The sequence below is a fragment of the Phocoena phocoena genome, chromosome 2 (assembly GCF_963924675.1).
Source record: "Phocoena phocoena chromosome 2, mPhoPho1.1, whole genome shotgun sequence".
Taxonomy (NCBI): Eukaryota; Metazoa; Chordata; class Mammalia; order Artiodactyla; family Phocoenidae; genus Phocoena; species Phocoena phocoena.
Window position 1 is genome coordinate 71,345,643 of NC_089220.1, and position 17,881 is coordinate 71,363,523.

Genomic DNA, 17,881 nt, shown 5'->3' on the forward strand with positions numbered 1-17,881 from the left:
ATATTGCAAAGTGCAGGTTTGATACTTTTTACATGTGGAACTTTAAGAAGCAAATATAAAGATACAAATAGAATTAGAGTCTTAATCAATGTGTTTATAAACTTAAGATAAAAAACAGAACCAGTTGTATTTGATCAGTTCTAAGTTATTGATGCTACATTTTTCAATCACTTCACGATTCAACAAAATGGTTTTGTTAATCAGTCAATGGTGCCAATAATTAAATTCTTAATTTTAGATTCCTGATTGTTAGCTCTCCTGGGATTCTTCTCAAATTTCAGGAAAAGTAAAAAGAATAAAAAGAGTTTCAGAAATATGTGCTTTATAGATATTTATTTATGTACTAATTTGAAATTATATATCAAAATATACAAAACAAATGAAAATAGATAACTCATACTCATATATAGCACTTTTGGTATAGTTACAGAAAAACACAAATAGAACTCACTGGTCCCACTTTGGTTTTATGAACACAGATCTCAAATGGACCCTTAATTCTGTCAGGTAATCATAAGCCCAGTTACTTTTTTACTCTTTAGAGGACTGTTTCATAAATTCTTGTCTCCTTTCTCCTTTCCTTTAATTAGTTTTCTGTTGCTGTATAAAAGATTACCACAAACTTATGGGCTTAAACAGCACACCTTTATTATCTCATAGTTTCTTTGAGTCAAGAGTCAAAGACTGTTAGCTGAGTCCTCGGCTCAGAGTTAAAAGTCAGCAATCAAAGTACTGGCTGGGGTGTATTCTCATCTAGAGGCTTCACTGGAGTCTAATCCGATTTTAAGTTCATGTAGGTTGATGGCAGCATCCAGTTTTTTGCAGCTGTATGACTGAGGACCCCAACTTCTCATTGGCTGTTGGCAAGAGGAAGCTCTCAGAATATAGAGGCTGCCCAAGTTCCCTGCTGTGTGACCCTCTCTACAGGCATTTCATAGTTTGGCTGTTTGCGTCTTGCAAAGCCAACAGGAAAATCTCTCTCTCTCCGTTGTGTGTTAGCAAGATGAAGTCTTATTGAACTTAAACACAGGAGTGACTTCTCACATCCTTTTCCGTACAGTGTAACTTAATCAAGAGTAGTGACATTCCATCCCTTTGCCATATTCTGTTGATTAGAAATCAGGTTACAATTTCTACTCACACTTAAATGGAGGAAACTATACAAGGCATAACACCAAGGGAGCAGAGATCATGGGGCCATCTAAGGATTGTCCCTGAGCACCCCAATATCTCTTGCTCCATCCTCACTCCCGGCTGATGATCTTACTTCCTACTTCACTGAGAAAAATGGAAGCAATAAAAAGAAAAATTGTACAAAATCACAACTTCATTTATACCCACATATTCTACCTCTCATCTATTACCATAAACTTTCCCTGCTCCTGTCTAAAACCAGTAATTTCAGTTGCACATTAAACCTTATTATTTTTCCTTTACTCAAGGTCATCTCTTCAACAATTCTACCTTCTCTCTCCTTTATCTTTCAAGTTTCTGACCTCTATAGGGTCATTCCCATCAGCATACATACATCTGTTTTTTTTCTCCCATCTTAAAAGACAAAACAAAACTTTTAATCTCACTTCCCTCACCCGCTAATGCCCTATTTATTATACTCCTTTGTAGCAAAACTCACAAAAGCTATTTACTCTCTGTTTTCCAGTTTCTGTCTTCCCATCTTTTCTTAAATTCACTCCTATCAGGTTTTTGCCTCCATTCTACCAAAACTGTGTTTGCATAGGACATCAGTGATGATCATATAGCTAATTCCAGTTGTCTGTTCTCAATCTACGTATTTTTTGGCCTATCAGCAGTATTTGTTATAATTTGTCACTTTCACTTTCTTGGTATACTTTCATTACTTGGCTTCTAGGATATTATTGCACAACCTTGATTTTCCTCCTGTGTCATACCTTGTGCTTCATCTCAAAATCCTCTGCTAGTTCTTCCCATCATCCCTCTTAATGTTGGAGTGATCTGGGTCTTAATACTTGAAACTCTTTCTGGGTATATAGTTTTCTTTCTCCTCATATAATACCTTGGCTTTTATATTCTGACATATGCAAAATTTATGTTTCCAATGAGAGGCAGGTTTACTATGAACTAATGAAGGCTTAAGCCTTAAGATTCCTAACCTGCACAGGCTTATTACAAGGCCCTCTACCTAGTTTTATCTTTATAATTTTGAATGTAGAGGACAAAGATGTCCTCTAAAATTGTGTAAGATCCCACATAACTTGGGTTCACATTTATCTCTCATCTGGATCTCAGAGTGAAACTACAGACTGTATCCAGTTTCCCACTCAGCATTGCCACATCCATATCTAATGGACATCTTTAATTTAGGAGTCCTAAAACTACTCCAAACCTGCTCCACCTATGGCCTTTACCGTCTCAGTTGAAGCAATTCCATGCATCTACTTTCTCAGATCAGAAATCTTGGATTCATCCTCATCTCTTTTCTTTAATACCCCAAATCCAGTTCCTATAAGAAATAATGTTGACTCTACCATTAAAAAAAATATATAGAATGTTGACCACTTCTCATTACATCTACTGCTACCCTAGTCCAAGCCTGAATTATTACAAAGGCCTCTGTATAGGTTTCTCTGACTTTCTACCTTTGCTCCCCAAAGTCTGTTCTCCACTGAGCAGACTATGGCTTCTAAAATATGTCAGTTTTTAAAAATTACACCTGTGATAGTTTTCCATTGAACTAAGCAAAAGCCAATATCCCCAAAATGACATCCATTAAGTTACAAGATCTGGACGTTGCCACATTACCTTTTTCACTTCATTTCCTACCACTTGCCTCCTTCCTCACCCTGCCCCAGGCAAATTCACCTGCTTGCATTTCCTTGCAGACATTAGGCATGTGCTTGCCTCTCTGTACAGGAAATTCTCTTATCTCAGAGATCTACTTGGCTAACACCTTCATCGTCATCAAGTCTTTGTTCAAAATTCACCTCTCAATACCCTATTGAGAAGGATATACCTGGCCACCCTATTTGACACTGCAACCTGGCCTCCCCATTCTCCCAGGTACTTCTGATTCCCTTTATCTTGCTGTATTTTTTTCCATTGCCTCATGGAATACTACATACTTTGCTTATTATCATATTTATTGTGTATTGTCAGTCTCACTTTCCTAGAAAATAAGTTACGTGAGAACCGTGGTCTTTGTTTTATTCTCTTATGTATTAAGAAGCACTAACCGGGAGCATTATAGGTTCTCAATATTTGTTGAGTGACTAGTATTAGTTGGAAGAATACACTTATGGTCTATATGTTGTAAAACTCATTTTTTATTTTTGAAAATCCCTTCTTCAAGTGAAATTTTGCAATAATAATAAAAGCCATGTGGTATTAACACAAACAAATATAATTGGTCAATGAAACATAAAAGAGATTTCAGAAATATCAATAGATCCAAGTACATATGGGAACTTAACTGTATTCTATCATTCATTAAGAAAGGTAGTGTAATTTAGGGATTAAGAGAATTGTACTCTTAGGCCATAGTTCCTAGCTTCTTTGCCACTTCCTAATTTTCTGATTTAAGGAAACATCCTTAACTTCACCATGTGTTTTCTGTTTGTAAAATGAATAATAACAGTGCCTCCTTCATAGGGTTGTCATGATTCTTAAATAAATCAGTACATGAGAAGCATTTAGAACACTGCCTGGTCCAGAGTAATAGTTGGGTCATTTTATTTATTTTAGAAAAGGATGTTTTATTTAATAAATGGTGCTGGCATACTTGACTGTCCACCTGAAAGAAAATAAATTTGACCTCTACCTTGTACAATATATAAAAATAAATCTCAATGCATACAAGATTGAAACTGTAAGACTATTTGATGAAATTATGGTGTGTGAAATCAAGTTGAGGATGACTTTCTTAAGCAAGAAGGAAATCTAAAACATAAAGGAATAGGTTAGAACATTCAAATATATAAATATTTTATATTTTGGTATAGTAGAATAATACACCATTAATAAGCAAAAGGTGACAGTACCCTTGGAAAAATATGTTGAACACATATGACAGTGAATTAATTACTATACAGAGAAACCCTAGATTGATATTAAAAAATAAAAACCCAGGAGAAAAAAATAGGTCAAGATTATGAAAAGGCAGTTTACAGAAGAGGAAATGGAAATGCCCAATAAACATATGAAAGCATGTTTAACCTTACCAGGCATCAGGAAAATTTGAATCAACATCACAAGATTATATATTTTTTTACCAGATAGACAGAATTTTATGTGTGTGTATATAATACACATATATCAAGAACACAAAAATTTTATCTCTGTGTGTGTGCCTGTGTGTGTGTGCATGTGTTTATAAATTAAAAGTGCTGTCAAGAATATAGGAAATAGGGCTTCCCTGGTGGCGCAGTGGTTGAGAGTCTGGCTGCCGATGCAGGGGACACGGGTTCGTGCCCCGGTCAGGGAAGATCCCACATGCCGCGGAGCGGCTGCGCCCGTGAGCCATGGCCTCTGAGCCTGCGCGTCCGGAGCCTGTGCTCCGCAACGGGAGAGGCCACAACAGTGAGAGAGGCCCACGTACCACAAAAAAAAAAAAAAAAAAAAGAATATAGGAAATAATCATTTTCATACACCGTTGATATAAGAGATGCTATAATAGTGCAGCTTTTGAGAATCTACCCAGTAAAATTTAATGTACCAATACATAGAAATATAGACAAAGATGTATGTTGCAGTAGTATTTACAGTGGCAACAGTTGGAAAACCATCTGCTTTAACAGGAGAGTGGCTGAATATATATGGTATTGTAGAATATTATGTGGTGAAACTATTAAAATTAATGAGTTAGAGCCATATAAATTGGCCTAGAATAGTGTTTGTAATATATTAACTAAAGAAAATTAAGTTGCTAAGAAACATATGGCCTCATTTTTAAGTCAGAAATATCCTGTGTTCATGTATCATCAGGGTGATGACAAGGAATATGAACATTATTAACTTTTTATGTTTCTACTTTGTTTTTAAAGTGTTAACTAAGGGAATGTAAAACAAGATGGAAAAAAATAATGGCCCCAGTTGCGATATTATGTAATGTTCTAAGGCATATAAAGTGGTAACTTTCCAAAAGATTGAGAAAGATTGGACTGTCTTTGATAGATATCTGTTTGGACTACTTGACTCCTTCATTTCCTAGTTGTGGGATGCTTTTTGAGGAGTTTCAAGAAGGATCACAAGAGAGGCTTTAAGGATCAGAGGAGACATTTATTAAGTGGCAAAGGAACTGTAATATTTTTCTTTATTCTTTGTTAATTAATATATCAAAAGTTCTCAATTCTAGCCTCATCAAAATTATCTATGTAGATTCTTATTTAATAGATTTAGGATGAGATTAGCCATCTATATTTGGAGAGTTGGAAAAATGTTTCCTAAAGCCTCTTGTTATTTGGGAATCACCATTTACCATATGAAAAATGCACAGTAGTTTATTAAAAATATGATAATTATATAATTGTGTATTACATAACACTATCTCTTCACAACTTCAACTTTTTAATGAAATAACACACTTTGAATATTATTTGATTAACATTAAATTAAAGAACAAATATTTGATTTGATTTGTGCACAAGTTGAAGGGAAAGTGTTAGTATTATCACTGAAAACAGTAAAGGTTACTAATTAATACAATTTAAATCTATGAAGAAATATTATACAAAGGATGATTGTCTTTTCAGATAGCAGTAGTAGTCTTTTGACTGTTACCAAATACAGTTAGAGGTTCTCTAACCATGGAAATATTTATATGTGCAGATTACATTACTGTTTTTAAAGATTATTTAGCAATATTCTTGCCAAGATTTATGGCGGAGAGCTAAATGAGCACTTCCTAACCATACCCATTCCACTGCAAACTTCTAATTTTGTTAGTGTGTTATGCTATAGATGGTTTGTCCTTCATACCCAGTGATGGGCATTAGAGGATCTTCCTGAGGGCAAGTTAAGAATTACTGCTGAAAGCAGCACACCATTAATATTTTCCAGTTAGAATTATAACACATCACTTAGTAAATACCATGTTATGTGACCTTCCAAAGTCCCTTCTAAAGGTTTGATTTTATATGAAGGCATATTTATATTTATGGAAAGCCTGGGGCTTTTCAAGTTTTCATATTGAAAAAATGGTAAACTTCAGGGGAAAAGAGTTAATGAAATATGAAATGTTCCTTATTTTACATCCCATATATGGCTCAGTCAATGATAAAAATCCAGAGTGCCTTGTCTAGTGTTGGCTGGTAAGTAGGCAGATATGCAATATTCTTCGTCTTTCTGGACTACCTAGTAGGTAAAGGTGGTTGGTTGTTTCATCAGCATTCTCCCTGCAGTCATAGCTCTGGTAGTTCTTGCACACAGTGTGTTCTCAAGACAGAACGTTATATGTGCCTTTAGATAACTAAAGCACTTAGTGCCTCATTACTCCAGAATGTGGACTAGTCTTGCTCTGTGTGTGTGTATATATACCCTTCAACAGAATTTTTCTATCTTTCAAATAGAGCCATATAAAATGGAAAATACATAAAACAGGAAAACCAGGTAGTTATCAAGTTTATTTTCAATATTTTAATTTTATTTTAAAAAAGCTTAGAAATAGGAAAATCTTTGCATGTTCTCTCTGATAATATCTTTTCATATTCTCATAGTTTTGCCAGATTGAGGAGTTTGATACCTGATCACTGTGGAATAAAAATTGTTTCTCGTTTTTTCTAATATTTTAATCTTTGATTTGGGAATATTCCAGTTGATCTTTTTCACCTTTTCTTCTGAACCTCGTACCTTATAATTAATTTTATTGGTCTTTGGTTTAGCTATTGTTTTCTTCCTTCCATTAGGTGATACAGTCCTTCAGTTACTCTTTAAAAATATATTTGAGAAAGGAAGTGATCTGTTTCATTAACTTTAGCCAAATAATGGCTATAAAAGTAATGTATTTTTATTTGTGATTCACTAAGTATTAGAAGTGAATTACTTCAATCCATATGTAGGAAAAAAATTTAGTTTTATGACTAATAATACATTTTGTTAAATTGCAGACATTTTTCTGTAGCTTTTTATATATTAGTCAATATGTATTTGCACATTACAAGTATTAATGTAATAAGAAAAATTCAGGACATTTTCATTTCTTAATGATAGTCATTTGTGATAGTAAACTGTCAACTTCCCTTTACTAATAAGACACTGAAATGTAGGCAACTATTAGTTTTTAAAAAATAAATATTGCCTTCAGAAAAATTCTTGGTGAAATTAAAATATAAGAAATGTTGAATTCGCTTGATTAGTAAATATAAAATACAAGCAACTGTAATTTGATATCAATAATATTTTAAATCATGTTAAAATATGGTACATCAATTATCATTAACTAATTAATAATAATACTTAATTTTAATGGTAAAAATGGCTTAATCAAAAATTTGTAAAAGAAAAATAATCCAAATTGTGAAAATTTTTTTAATAATTAGTTACCTAGTTATACAAGTTTAAATACAGATCAGTTTTTAAACATAGTTGAGAAATTTACTTCCAATAATATCAAATTAGTTTGCTTACATCATAGAATATTAAATCAACCCATGTACCAAACTCAGACTTTTAAATAGCTTTATATTCCTAGATTAGATTAACTTTGTGGTTTTCCTGAACAGGCATTTAGCATAATTACATGATTCTTACTTAAAACTATGATTTAAAATTTTCTTGTTTTAAAATTTTAAAGTATTTTATAAATCTGCTTTTCTGTCGTTTATCAAATCATTTTATATACACATTTAAATGTTTATTAGTATTTATTGTACCACGTGTCTGGAGGCTTCATGAAAGCGAGATCTTAACCTTTTTATTTAACTCTGTATTTCCAACATCTGGAACAGTACCTGGAACTCAGTAAATAATTGTTCATTGAATACCAGAAATATACAAAATTTATTTTTAATGAATTGTTTATTCTGCTTTTGTGGCATTTGTTTATTCAGCATCCTAATTTGGGGATAATTTTTCTATTTCCTTTTGTTATACTAATTTTTAAAAATTTAATACAAGGTTTATATGGTAAGAAAAAAAGCTCATCTGAAACCCAACCTCTATTATTTTCTTTATTTCAGTTTTATCTGCATATAATTTTACACTGTTTAATTCAAATTCTACATATACATTATGTATTTTAAAAATTTTGCATAGATATTTTCCACATTATTTTATAGCTTTATATAGTGTCTTTACACTGTTCTGTGTATATGACATTTTCCATGTTTTGGATTATTTCCCAGATGGATCACAGAAGGAAAGAAACTAAGTTAAAGATTATGCTCATTTTATAACTTAATGTGTTCTATAAGGTGATTTCCAAAAGCTGATATATACTGCCACAGAAGAGATTAAAAGAAAGAGATTAGTAGTTAAGCCATTCCCTCATTTTCATTTGGTTTGCCTTTGTTTTTTTTTTTGGTGATTAATTTTGCTGCTCTGCTTTGAATATCTGATTATTTTAGAAGTTAAATATTTTCTTATCCTGCACAATTCTTTGCTGTCCACTATTTAATGAACTGTTTGTTCATTTTTACCTTCCACTGGATTACCTTATCCATTTCTCTGGCTTTAAATACTATCTCTATGTTAACTCTCAAACTCATAGCCAATCACCTACGTATCATTGATATCTTCACTTGGATGACTGGTAGGCATTTCAAACTTGATATATCCAAAATAGAATTCCTGATTCCCTCTATCCTTTTCTTTCACACCTTTCCATTATCTCCTTCAGTAAACAGCCCCTACTTTCATGTGCATGGCTGTTTTTCACTTTTTCAATTGATTTCAATCAATTTCACTTAAATTGATTGTTGCAACCTTTAAAATATTAAGTTGAAAATATTAGTTTTCATATAAAAAGCCCAAATATTTCAAATATGTTTTTCCATTAATAAAAATTAAGAAATCTGAACATATATCTTAGTATACATGCCCTGAAAGAGATGAACCAAAAAGAGAGGGTTTAAAAATAATAATAGTTTCAAAGAGCTTTTTGATAATTTGACACATGGATGATAATGGCAAATGGGACTTCCAGAAATTTAACCTCAGTTTAGTAAAAGCTGGTTTAGTAAGCATTAAGAAGGCAATACCCCAAATTATTTTCATTTGTAAATAATGAGCTGCTCTATAATAGTTTATCATTTACAACCCTCATAGTTTCTTCATAATTACTTGACTTCTAGTAGTATTCTTTTTTGATATCATTATGTCTAGCTTTTTTTTCACTTCCTTCTTATAAAGAATAGATTTCTCCTATTTTTCTTATTCCTAAGTATATCCCTCTCTGAAATGTAATATGGTATATTTTTAAAATATGCAACAGTCATCAAAAGAAAAAAAACTTGGAATAATGCTTCAAGGGGAAAAGTAAAAAATATATGAAGTAAAAAAAAATAGTTCAGTTAAACTTTATTTGCCTTTGGAAATTTTTTGGTGATTATCATTCATTTTTCTGTCTTGTTCCAAAGAGATACAAAAAAGAGGTATATTGTCATTTTCTGCCGTGTCTTACAGCCAGAGGGGAAAGTAAAGTATGGCCCTTTGGAAGAAGATATAAAATGGATGATGTATGGTCTCCACAAAACTTTTTAAATTCAATTATTTTAAGGTAAAAATGCAATTGCTTGAAGCAAGGCAAGGTGTGGGAGGTAACTGCACCGGTAATGAATTGTGATTATGATTCAGTAGATACTGTCATTTCGTCATCTTATTAATTGATCCAGTTCATTGCTTAATCAAGTAAACACTAATATGTTTATATTCTAGACTTTTAGAACCAATCTGACCACATTTTTTATGGCTAAAGAAGCCTAGCCACAAGCTTGATTAGTAAGAAGCTATAAAATTACATAGGAAAAACATAATACATTGATGAAAACTTAAGAAAAAGGCATATAGTGCATATTTAATTACTGTACTCTTATTGGATTTTTAAATGACTAATCTGTGTTACTGATTTCAGGAATTTTATGACAAGATTAAAACATCTGTATATTTGTCTTTTTGTAAATTTCAGTATGGGCGCAATATAATTTGAATTTTAGATTTTAGAGATGATAAAGTTGTTTTTGTTTTAAGAACCCAGTGTCGTATTTTACACACACACACACACACACACACACACACACACACACTCCTGCATGGCCATGCTGGAGTCTTTCAAATACTTTATTATTTAGTTCTTACATAAATCCATATATTTTGCATTACATTCAAGCTGCTCTGGAAGACATAAGATTTCAGCAAGCAAAAATGTGTGAGTTAAAGGGGAAGAACAGTGTTGGAAATATAGGCAACATTTTAGTCATTTGGAACAAGTGAATAAACAAAGGCAAAGACCTAGAAAAACAACTAATATAGAGTATATTTAAGAACTAGCAGGTAAAGTTTGGATTCAGCATAGAATACTAGTCATAGAAAATGAAACTGGGAAGACAAGTTGGGGACAGGGTATGGAGAATTTGGAATATCTACATAAGGAGTCTTTATAATTTAGTGGGTAGCTGGAAAGAGATCATTGAAGGCTGTTGATTAGGGCTTTTTAATAATGCTAAAATAAAAACTCATCCACAGTCTTATCAAGTTGTCTGGTTTTATAGATGATGAAACTGAAGTGATTGACAAAGGTCACACAGCAGAGCCAGGGTGAAGGTCCATATGTCCTGTCAATTCTAGATTCTTTTTATTACACCACACATTCCTTTAGATAGGCTAAAGCAGTAGGACTGGCAAGAAGCATTTCAGGGGAAAAAAAATCAACAGTGCATAACAGGATGTAGAGATCTAGGGAGCAAGAGAAGGCACAGATGGCTTCCAGGTTTAAAACCTGGTGTTGGCAGTAGGTGGGGGTTAAGGATATATGAGAGAACATAGCATAGCATTTTACGATAGATATAAAGACATGCTTATGAAAACTGTACGGCCTTGAATTTGGTTATCAAAAGTAAGTAGATTAAACACACATAGAGAGTTGGAAGAGCTGCTTTTTCATTCATTTTGGATATTTCATGTAGCTCTGTCATACATACTTTGTCAGAGCAGTACTTTTTAGAAAGACAGTTATTTATATATTTTAAAATCTATAATCAAAAGAAAGATACACTTTTTTCAGTTTACTTTGGTCAGCAGTTCAGTGTGGATCCCCCCACATGACACATACATCTCCAATGGCCACTAATAAATGGTGCCTCAGTAGCCTAAGGTGTAATACATTAGGCAAATGAAAGAAATTTATCCTATTAGATCATGTATATCTCAGTAAAAGATACGTTAAATAATGCACTCATGTCTCTTTACCAGAGTTATGACATCTTGACTTTTAGAGCATCAAGAGATACAATAAACTGTCAGTATTTCTTTTGGATAGGCAAATACTACACGATATAACAAGAACTTACTTTCAAGGATACTGTTTTGTCGATTACAGTTTATTGAAATCCAATTCTAAGTGGCTTAACCAAAACAAAAAAAAAGAGGGGGGGGAATTATATTGATTCTGTGCTGGCTTTATACATGGTTAGGTTCAGATGCCAAAATGGTATCAGAAACTTCTCTCTCTCCATTTCTGAAGTCTCCTTTTATCTAAGTCAACCTAAAATTATTTTCAGTCACCTTCTTCCTCTTTCCATATAGTGACAAGATGGCACTAGTAATATCAAGCTTGTGTTCTGCTAGATTAAACACACAGTTACTTCCATCCCAACAATTTCACAGATTCTTAAGGCTAGCTCTTATTGGACCATCCTGTATCATGTGCTCAGTCCCAAATCAGTACCTACTACGAGTGTGGAAAGTGTGATATGCAGGCTTCTTAGGTCATGTGTCCAGTTCTAGAGGTATTGGAAGGTGGTCAGCCTTACCTAAAGTACATGGCATTCAGAATGAGAGAGGGTTATTTCCTGAAGGAAAACTGAAGTCTCTTGTTGTAAGGAAGATCGACGTCAGCTGACTGAATGAATGAAGTAGCAGGTATCCACAATTGATAGGAATTGCTTTGAAAATGTAAAGCAGTACATATATAGTGTATAACATGGCAGCCCTAAATAAAATAGCTCATACTATTAATTGAGCTATCTTAAATTATACTGGAAATTGTTTTGCATTTATTTTAAAGTATCACTTTATGAAATAGTTCAATAATTTTCCTGCCATGATAATGAAGAAATACGATGCCTACAGACACTGTCATTCTTTTTTAAGACCATAATGAATTGGGGTTCTTATTTGGCAAAGGAGTAAATGTGTTTTTCTTAATGCTTATATTTTTTTCTTAATGCTTATTTTTAATCAGAAACGTATCAATATGAAAGCCTACCTATTTGGTATTTTTAACTCTTTCCATGGGATTCCCATAGAGGTTCTTTTGTGGTTGCAAATAGAGAAACAGCCACTTCATTACTTTTTTTTTCTGAAAAGTTGATGCTGGTAAAATTAGTATAATTATACTGTTAATCTTACTTCATGTTTCTTTGATATAACAATTATAAGTCTAGGAATAAGTAAAATTCTTTAAAAATAATATCATTATTTAAGCAGATCATCACTACTAAAATGGACTTAGGTTTGAACAGGAACTCTCCAACACAGAGCAACCTCATTGGGAATGTCTGACAGTAAAGGATAGGCTACTGATAGTACAAAAATGAAACGTGATCATCTCTCAAAGATTTTCTTATCCCTTTTTCTTCCAGTTAAGCTTTCTGTCTCCTTTGTACCCTTTATATATTTCTGTACCCACACTTTTAAGACTTGAATGCACTGACACATTGACACATCTGTTTTCTATAACTGATCTGGAAGTTCCTTAAAGACAGAAACAGTGCCATATGTATCCTTTATTTCTAGCTCCCAACACAGGGCCTAAGCATTTCATAGAAGATTGGGTGGATTGTAGCAACTGTAGCAACTGTAGATCATAGTTCTGAAGGGAAAACTGATTTTAACTGCCAGGAATATATCTGATTTAGCTGATACATGTTACACCAAATAATTGTATGCTATTTAAGGTCCAGTTTTTCTTCAGAAATAAGAATATTATGTTAAGTCAGTGTGTTAACAGACTTCACCAATGAAAATGAAGTCACAGGTACAATTAAAATTTGCTATTTGTCATTTCAGTGGGGATGCAAACACAGATTTTCCTTTTTTAAAAAATAAATTTATTATTTATTTATGTCTGCGTTGGGTCTTCGTTGCTGCACTCAGACTTTCTCTGGTTGCGGCGAGCGGGAGCTACTCTTCGTTGCAGCGCGCGGGCTTCTCATTGGGGTGGCTTCTCTTGTTGCAGAGCACAGGCTCTAGGCACACGGGCTTCAGTAGTTGTGGCTCGCGGCCTCTAGAGTGCAGGCTCGGTAGTTGTGGCACACGGGCTTAGTTGCTCCACAGCATGTGGGATCTTCCCGGACTAGGGCTTGAATCCGTGTCCGCTGCATTGGCAGGCGGATTTTTAACCACTGCGCCACCAGGGAAGTCCCGGAGATTTTCCTTTAGGTAAATGCTGTATTCCTATATCTAAGAAGTAAGCAAATAGGTTATCTCACATAATTCTCCACACTCCTTTCCTCCAACTGCCCACCCAGTCAGTGTTCAGTTGCCCACCATCTCCAAGCTTCCACACCTGCTTTTTGGCTCTGATCTGATGCATAGAGTGGAAATAGAACATTACTCTCTCTGAGATATTATACAAATGAATTAATTTTTCTTTTTGTCTCAACTTCTTTTCAGAGGGTCTCTTTCCTCTCTGTGTCCGTATTAGATTAATATTAAATGTGCAAATAAATATGGATTTTTTTTAACTTTTCAGAGAAAAAAGTGTAATTCTAAGAGGTTTTCATGTCCTTGTGTCAGAAATAAAAGTTGGGTAACTTTCAGTGGCTAGGCTACTAAGTATATTTATTAAACTTGGAATTTAATAACTTACATTTACATTTTCTTTAATTTTCTAATTTCTAAGATTATTCATTGTAAGCAGAATTATTCCTGTCTAAAGTTGATAAATGCTACATATTACAAATATTAATATGTAATCACTAATGTCTTCTGTTAAATCATAACACACCTTTATTTATATGTGGACAAATGTCAGTTATACCAACAAAATTTGGAGGCTACATCAGTATTTGGTAAAACAACAAATACAAATATGTCTGACAGTACTTCATATAAGATTATTTCAAATAGTTAAAACTAAAATCCAGAAAATGTGCTTACTACATAAGGACATCTTTAATATAAAGATAGATGAGGGCTTCCCTGGTGGCGCAGTGGTTGAGAGTCTGCCTGCCAATGCAGGGGCCACGGGTTCGTGCCCCGGTCCGGGAAGATCCCACATGCCGCGGAGCGGCTGGGCCCGTGAGCCATGGCCGCAGAGCCTGCGCGTCCAGAGCCTGTGCTCCGCAACGCGAGAGGCCACAACAGTGAGAGGCCCGCGTACAGCAAAAAAAATAAAAATAAAAATAATAAAATAAAAAAAAAAAAAGATAGATGATGTGTGTAATTCTGTAATTTGCAAAGATACATATTTTTTGGAAGATGTTTACTTTTATGAAAAGTTCACATACTATTTCTGAAATATATGTTATTTCAGAATTTTTGAATATTTAAAAGAAAGAAAAATGATTAAAGGGAAAAATTTAAAAAGGAAGGACAAGGTAATGTGCTTGTGTAAGTAATATAAGTACTGTGCACATATTTGCAAGTTCTTTTGGAAGGATAAACGAGTCCTAGAGTTAAAAGAAAAGGTTATAGGTGCAATAAATATAGTATGAGACTGGTATGCAGTGTAGTAGAAATTAACATCATCTTCACATACCTTATACAAGCTTAAGGTGATTTTAGAGTGGATGTTATAAAATTATATATTTCATTGCTTTTTATTGACAGTCTATAGGATAGTTCCCATAATTAACCTCTCATGTGCTCTTCTCTTCGTGGGTTATAATCATACAGGCAGTCATTACATTGAGCAAAACAGCAGTGATATTAAAATTTAAAATAATTTAAGAACAGCTCTTTCGAAAGTCTTGGTTGATTAATATATTTTTCTTCATAAAAAAATTACATTGAAACACCTCAATTTATCAGTATATAAATGTTTTCAACAATACTGTTTCGCAAAAATGTTTCTCATTTTGAAAAGAAATATTCACAAAATATAATTATATTTAACATTTGGATTTTTAAATCCTTAAAAGTAAATTTTCTTAATATTTTATGTGCACAGGATAAAATGTAAGGATGATTCTAATCTTATAATTGGTGTAAGATGTAATCATGGTTTAACTTTCTAATTGTATCACTTTAACATATTTCAGCATTTCAGACAAATAATTTTCTACCAAAAAGTCTGTGAACAAAATTAACAAATTAACATTTAAAGAAATTATTTCTCAGTCTACTTCTTGAAACTGAATGCACTTAATCAGGGGAATATGAGGGATATATTTGACATTCTGAAGAAATGTCTCTAGAAAATTTAGATTTTTTTCAAAAAAAATGAAATGATTATATAGACAAATTGTAATGAAACAAATTTCTACTGTGACTATAAATTATATGTGTGGTAAGAAAAGTTGTGTGGTATGTGTGTGTATGTGTTTAATACATGTAAATATATTTATGAGGTAGCCCAGTCTAGCATTTGAATTTATACTTTCACTGCTTGCTACCTTCCTAAAAATGCATGGCTCTATTTTTTAAAAAATATCCTTATCCAAATCTGTGTTTTAAAGATAACATGACAATACTTGCTAAAAATTAACTAATGAGATATCTCATAGATGATCTCAACTAAATTTCTGCTCAAATTTCAACAGATATTTCAGCCTGTCCGTTTAAATGTTTGGGACAAGGAAAGCAGTTCCTCCAATGCTTTGTCAGTGACAGAACATTCACAATTTTTTATCTTCTACCTGATGAGTCATAAAACAGTGTCATATGTATCTTTGGGCTACCAAAACATAACTTTAAATGTTAATATCTGTATTTTAATTTTAAGGATTATAAAAGTAACATACTGATTTTATACCTCCTTATAATAGTATTTGATTATGATTAAATAAATAAAAATATGCTGGGTTTTGTAGCTGGATGTTTCAGAACAATTTAGCTAAAATGGCTATACTTCATACAGTCACATTGAATCGTTGTAAGTATTCATGTGACTACAGTAAGTTTTCAGTAACCTTTGACAATATGGTTGTAAGCTCTGTTTTTAAAAATGTAGCTATTACTGCCAAAAAGAGAATGATCTACCAAATCAAAATAGTCATTTTACAAATTTAGATAGAACATCCATGTAGTATCATTCTCAAATAGCCCCTAACCTACCTGAAAGCAATTGAAAATGTTTATATTATTTAGAGATACTTGTTATTTTTATAAAGTTATAGGTTGGTGTCAGTTTAGTTGAAAAACTAAAATACTACTACTAATAAATATATTGACCTCCATTTCTGAAAATATTAGTCATAAATTAAGTAAGGTATTGAACAACACAAAAATTACTAGGTGATAAGGAACATGAAATTAATGTTTTAAAGGGACTCAAGAACTTTCCTACTTTTTGTCTTTGCTAACTTTGCTTTATAATCCTCCACTCTTTGTTTTCATATGTTTTAGAGCAGAGATATTCTTACAGCTAAGTAGGTGAAGGATCATCAAGCATTTTGATTTGGGAGCCATATAAAAATGTTATCATTGATGCAATGTTATGATTTCCTCTTTTTTATAACTTCCGCAAAATTCACAGAGTCAAGGAAAATTTTTGTTCAATAATTTAAAACTGAAAATTGCCTTTTCCTTTGAAAATTCTAATTTTACAAGATAATTGTATTAAAATGTGATAAATGTCCCTTTAGAAATTGTGATATTTATATCTTTCATAAATTATGTTTAAACTAATATTCAACTTACTACTTTACTTTTTCTAGGATAGCAAAGTAATATAATGTATGTGCGCAAAACAGAAGTATTATTTATACGTATTTTTTTTAATTACAGGTAAAGATTATAGTTCCCAACAGCACAGCAGGTCTGATAATAGGGAAGGGAGGTGCTACTGTGAAGGCTATAATGGAGCAGTCAGGGGCTTGGGTGCAGCTTTCCCAGAAACCTGATGGGATCAACCTGCAAGAGAGGGTTGTCACTGTGAGTGGAGAACCTGAACAAAACCGAAAAGCTGTTGAACTTATCATCCAGAAGATACAAGAGGATCCACAGAGTGGCAGCTGTCTCAATATCAGTTATGCCAATGTTACAGGTCCGGTGGCAAATTCCAATCCAACGGGATCTCCTTATGCAAACACTGCTGAAGTTCTACCAACCGCTGCAGCAGCCGCAGGGCTATTAGGACATGCTAACCTTGCTGGCGTTGCAGCCTTTCCAGCAGTTTTATCTGGCTTCACAGGCAACGACCTGGTGGCCATCACCTCTGCACTTAATACATTAGCCAGCTATGGATACAATCTCAACACATTAGGTTTAGGTCTCAGTCAAGCAGCAGCAACAGGGGCTTTGGCTGCAGCAGCTGCCAGTGCCAATCCAGCGGCAGCAGCAGCCAATTTGTTGGCCACCTATGCCAGTGAAGCCTCAGCCAGTGGCAGCACAGCTGGTGGTACGGCGGGGACATTCGCATTAGGTAGCCTGGCTGCTGCTACTGCTGCAACCAATGGATACTTTGGAGCTGCTTCTCCCCTAGCTGCCAGTGCCATTCTAGGAACAGAAAAATCCACAGATGGATCAAAGGATGTAGTTGAAATAGCAGTGCCAGAAAACTTAGTTGGTGCAATACTTGGCAAAGGAG

At 33.5% G+C, this 17,881-nt stretch overlaps 1 protein-coding gene across 5 annotated transcripts in view; it reads left to right on the forward strand.

The window, feature by feature from the left end:
* NOVA1 (NOVA alternative splicing regulator 1) overlaps positions 1 to 17,881 on the forward strand; it is a 142,203-nt gene that overhangs the window by 122,042 nt on the left and 2,280 nt on the right. For all 5 annotated transcript variants that reach the window (XM_065871615.1, XM_065871617.1, XM_065871616.1 and 2 more), the window contains one exon: positions 17,080 to 17,881. This exon is cut by the window's right edge. In XM_065871615.1, the coding sequence (XP_065727687.1) occupies positions 17,080 to 17,881 (802 nt within the window). The remainder of the gene's footprint in view (positions 1 to 17,079) is intronic.